At 47.4% G+C, this 5,301-nt stretch overlaps 1 protein-coding gene across 1 annotated transcript; it reads right to left on the minus strand.

Annotated features, from left to right (window-relative positions):
- Window positions 1–1,270: 1,270 nt before the first annotated feature.
- GAS1 (growth arrest specific 1) lies at window positions 1,271–5,041 on the minus strand. Its single transcript, XM_026674618.2, has one exon. It carries the CDS (start codon window positions 4,219–4,221, stop codon window positions 3,265–3,267), a length of 957 nt encoding a protein of 318 aa, XP_026530403.1. The 5' UTR covers window positions 4,222–5,041; the 3' UTR covers window positions 1,271–3,264.
- Between the last annotated feature and the right edge of the window lie 260 nt (window positions 5,042–5,301).

A 5,301-nucleotide genomic window follows, 5' to 3' on the forward strand; every position in this document is an offset into this window, starting at 1 on the left:
GAAATAATTCTGTTCCCCAATGTATTTTTCTCTTTGAGGAAAATCTATGGCCCAAGCTTCTTCCTCAAGGGTATAAGTAATGGGTAACTATTACCTTAGATCAAACATCAAAGTTGACTTTAAAATATCTCATTTCCTGTGGCTGAATTAAGAATTTAAGCTCATCCTAAAGACTAGAAACTCAGAACATGTAAGTAGAACTTTTTATTTTAATGTCAAGTTCAATGAACTAATGAAAACAGCAATATTCTTTTAAAAATGTAGTGCATTGTGGTGGAGATACTACATTTACAATTTTGTTAATTGCTTCTAACAACTCTTAGGTCTGATGGTTTTCACACACCAAAAAATGTTATCTAAGAAAGCATAACAGTTCTTGCTGATCTTTCTTCCTCAGCAGTCAAGGTTTATTTGTTGCAGCTTTTAATCTTCTGACTTGTCTTCCAATCACAGCATTGAAAAAGAAGTTTTAAATAAACAGCAGGGATACAAGATAAATAAACTTTTTTTTAAGCAAGTGCCTAGCTTGGCACAGTTCAAACTCAATCCCCCGAGGACCAAGCTCTCTCTTTTGTGTTAATGTTTAAAAGATTTTCAAATGCTGAGTTTATTCTTACTGCAAACATTTCTATTTACAAGGTCAAGTGTATCAGCACTCGAGACAGCTTAAGAGCGTAATTATTTATCTAAGGGTGTTTGAGTGTAGATCAGTAGCTCTGGCAGAAAACCAGCCTTCAAAGGGCTGCAAAACAACTGCTAAGGCCAGTGTAAGACACAGGCTTGTCATTGTTGGTCACACATAGTTCATTATATCTGCTCTCTCCTGCATGAAAGGAAGATGAACTGGTTTGCAAAGTGGCTCCAATTCTGCAATCATTATTTTAAATGTGTTACATTTAACATATTTGACTATGGTTTGCCATCAACAAAAATTCTGTATTTCAGTGAAAAATCTGGGACACAGCATTGTTTCTGTGGAAATGCAAAATGTTTAACTGGAATACCTGTCTCCAATCATACACCAACTTGTTGCCATGCTAACATAATTCATATCTTTATCTACTATCTTTGCTCAAAGGAAATATTTTTTGAAGGGAAGCAATTAGCAACTTAAGGTTGGCAAGTTCTCCAATTGCTCAGAGGAATACCACTGAATCCCATGAATTTATTTCATAGCAAGTAATTTGAAGAAAAAATCTATACCAAACTATTTCCATTTATATTCCACTCTGTTCCTATTTGGAGTGGTTTAAAAACAACTTCACCATAATTCTTCTTTAAAAATCTCTCTTTACTAATTTACACATAAACATACACAATCAATAGATATTTAAACATAGGGCCTTTTCACACATTCTATAAAAATACAATGTTTAAGGAAGTCCAGAGAAACATGTATACAATTCTACAAAGTTCATAAATCCCTCAAACAATACAAAATTTAAATTCAGACCTATTTGAAAAAGCTCTGTACATTGTTTCATTTAGGGAATTATTGTTGTTTGTATTCCTTAACATACAAAACTATATCTGCCTCTTTGCAATAAAAGAATAACAGATGTATTATTTTTTGCAGATGGGGTACATTTAAAACTTTTAATTTCTTAAAAAATAAATTATTCCCAAAGTATACAATTTATAAAATTCTATGTACAAGTAACAGCTGGTAACAAAACCAGTTTTAAATACATTTTATATAAAATTTACCAGAGGTCAGCCCCATGACAGGATTAGAGGCAATATAACTTCTCAGGATATTTTTATATATTGAGTTTTAAAAGTGTTTTTTTTTTTTTTTTTGAAGATGGCAGTGCAGAGCTCTTAGAGACAAAGGCTGCATTGTTCAACAGCCAACAGTTCAGCATTTTTTTTTCTCCTAGGCTGAGGCAAGAGAGGTTTGCTGGTGAACTTATGTATTGCAATTTTAAGTGATGCAAAACCTGAACAGAAAAAGAAACCTTTACGGTAGGAAAAACAATGAACTTACATATCATCCCAGACATCTAGAATGAACTTGTGTATCACAGGGATGTAGGATATTTAATTAAAGCTTCCAAAGTTATGCATCAAGGAAGTAAAACTGAAGTATGTGCAATCATCACAGATAACAAATACATGCCAGTATTATACTTCATTCTGCAAAAAAAGTCCTAAACTTACTATATATGAATCTTCGAAATAACTCTGAAACCTCTTCCCTCTACACCTGCACACCTACCCAATTAAAAAGAATCAAAACTGCATCTTCAGTCAAGCATAATTATGAATTCTGTGGATGTTAACTGGATGGTAGGAGTCACTTGTTGAATGGTTATGCAAAGCAGCACTTTTGGAAGCATTGCAGGGAAATCTTCCCAACTTCATTGAGGACAGCTTGGAAAAAAAATAGTCATTGGTACATTTATTGTTTTCAAGTTGACTGTAACCATGAGACAATCTGTTTATAGTGTTCTTAAAATCATTTGCCAAATGGCAAGTTTGCATAGTGCACATGTACAGGAATGTCATGCATACTGTATATTTCCTAGTTGAATGCATACAGGATTGAGAAAGTGTTCAGCTGTAATTGGGCAGCTGCAAGTGGTGATGTCTGTGCACACAGCAAAATAAACACTGCACAATCTACACTCCTGACATGCATAGTCAAGACATTTCTTACGATCTCGTAAAATAACTAATGTGCAATATATGTAAAACCTACAGGTGAATTCCAAAGCATATTCATTTTGAACATCAACTGGAAACCCTCCTAAAATAAAAGTGTCAATAAAGGAAGGGTCCAGTAACAAACTCCACAGCTTTTTAATTGTACTAGACTCCCTTTCTTTAAATTAAAAAGAGAATTTAATACAACAGAAGCATCCCTTTCAGGCATCACATGAGAGAAGCGAGGAGAGAAAATGCCTATTGTGAGAGGAAAATTCTTTACACAGCTAGAAGCACACAGCAAACCAAATCCCGGCCAAGGGGACTGGCCAACTAGAAGGTGTTCCAATTTCCAACTTCTCTCCACCAAGGAAACTAAGAAGCCCAGGCAAGATGCTCAAGGATACTGGCCTGTTTTGGGGGATTCCTCTTCCTAAGGTACCATGTTCCTCGAGAGATATTCTGCCATCCTGTGAGAGAAGAGACCCGGGGAAGCTCTCTGAGACCCTTGCCCAGCTAGTAGAAACCCTCACGCGGGACAAGTAGAAACCCCCACGCCTTTCCTCCCTCTCAGCTCGGCCAAGGCCCCCCTCAAGAGCCTCTCCTCCCAAGGCTAGGCTAAGAGAACAGCAACAGCAGCAAAATGGAGGCGAGCGAGAGCAGCGTCCAAGCGGCCGCAGGGGCCGTCACGCCGTCCCCGGGCTTCCTTGGGAAAGGCGCTTCGCCGCCCGCAACTGCGGCCATGTCGTCGAAGTAATTTCTGGTGGGCTGGCTGGGCTCCTCCTCGTAGTCCTCTTCGTCGTAGTCGTAGGAGATGCCGTCCGAGGCGCCGCTGCTGCCGGGCCCCGGCGCCTCGGCCCCGAAGCACAGGCGAGCCATGTTCTCCTTGACCGACTCGCAGATGGGCCGCTCCAGCCCGTCGCACACGCAGTCGTTGAGCAGCTGCGCCTTAGGCACGTCCAGCATGTCCTTGATGACGGCCTGGCACTCCTGGGTGCAGTGGAGGCCGTTGAAGAGCTTGCCGCAGAACGTCATGTAGCGGTTGAGAGCCACGTTGCACCGGCTGTCCCAGTCGCAGCGCCGCCGCGCCTCCGTGCAGCCGATCACGCCGCCGCCCGCTCCCCCCACTCCACCTCCGCCGCTCGTCCGAGGCAAGCACGGCTCGATAGCGCGCTTGGTGGCGCGGCACTTCTCGTCCTGGTCGCAGTCGCAGTCCTCCAGCGCCGGGCCCCGCCTGGTGTGGTTGAGCTGGATGAGCGCCGAAATGCAATGGCTCGGGCACCGCCGCCTATTGGAGGAGGAGGACGCCGCCGCAGAGGCGGCAAAGCCGTCCCCCTCGGCCATGAGCACCGGCGCGCACGCCTCGGAGTACTGGCTGTAAGCGTAGCTGCAGTCCGGCTCTTGCTGGCACTGCAGCAGCGCTTGCCAGCAGATCAGGCGCCGGCCGTGAACCCCCGGCGGAGGCGAGGCGGCGCCCAGCACCAGCACCACCAACAGCCTCAGCCCCAAGGCGGCCAGTCGCGGGAGCAGCGCGGTCCGTAGGCATCGTCCTCCTCCCCGCCAGGCTGCCACCATCGCGGCCGGCCGCAGGGATATCGTGGTCGGGAAGCGAGAGGGCAGAGCGCGGGGGGAGCGGCGGCGGCGGCCCAGCGGCTGCCGAGAGTAGAAAAGTTTGGGGAAGTTGTGCCGAGGGTGCGCATGGGGGTCTTCCTCATCAATCCATCCGCCCGGCGTCCGTCCTCCGAGGCCTGGGAACCTTCCTTCGGGAACGGTTTTTCAGAGAAGCCCCCCGGAAAGCGGCGCCTTTTTCCCTTTTGCAGCCCGACAGCCTCCGCCCCTTACTCCCGGGATGGGGAGGCCGGGAGGCGGCGAAAGAAGCCTGGAGCTGCGGGGTGATGGGCTCCCTGCTGAGTCGGAGCGGCGGCGGCGGCGGCTTCCCTCCTTCTCATGCCGATCTTCTTTCTTGGAACTCAGCGCATCTCTCTCTCTTCACATGCCGAGGCGGCCGCGCTGAACTTTCCCCCGAGCCCCGGCCGGGCTCCGGAGGCGCGCCGAGCCTCGCAGACTCTTCCGCTGTTGGGAGCAAGGGGAGGCAGCCGGACTCACCGCGGGTCCCGAGCTCTTTCCCTCGGCGCCGATTCCCGCGATCCGCCGTTGCCTCCTCTCTTTCCCGACCCTTTGGAGGAGCTGTTTCCTTTCGCGAGGCTTTAAATACAAAAGTGCCCTCCGCGCAGCGGCGGCGGCGGCGGCAGCAGCAGCGTGTTCTGATCCGGCCTCATTATGCATGCATGGAAAAGCAAACAAACAAAAAAAATTAGCAACGCTTCTCCTCCTTATTACACATCCCCCCTTGGCAGGAGCCCTCCGACTGATTCGCTCTTTCTCCTCCACTCCCCCTCCGGGTGCTCCGCCCCTTTCCCTCGCTACGCCACTCGCCATTGGTCTCCCCTTTCCCCCTTTCTTTTACGAGCTCTAGGAAAGGAGGGGAGGGGGAGGGCTGCGGGAGGGGAGGGGGGGAGCTAGTGGGCTGCTCACATTCAAAGCTTGAAAGGAAAGGCTTAAAAAGATTGACAGTAGCCCCCCCCCAGGAACCCAACCCCCCTCCTATTAAGGAAGTTCCTCCACGCCGCTTCTTACGGAGAGCGAAACTTGCAG

Source organism: Notechis scutatus, chromosome 2, assembly GCF_049901735.1.
Source record: "Notechis scutatus isolate UNSWTSFEM ecotype Mainland chromosome 2, rNotScu1.2, whole genome shotgun sequence".
NCBI lineage: Eukaryota > Metazoa > Chordata > Lepidosauria > Squamata > Elapidae > Notechis > Notechis scutatus.

Excerpts from the sequence above, each read along its gene's own strand:
- GAS1 (XM_026674618.2), bottom strand. The coding sequence starts at position 4,221 with ATGGTGGCAGCCTGGCGGGGAGGAGGACGATGCCTACGGACCGCGCTG.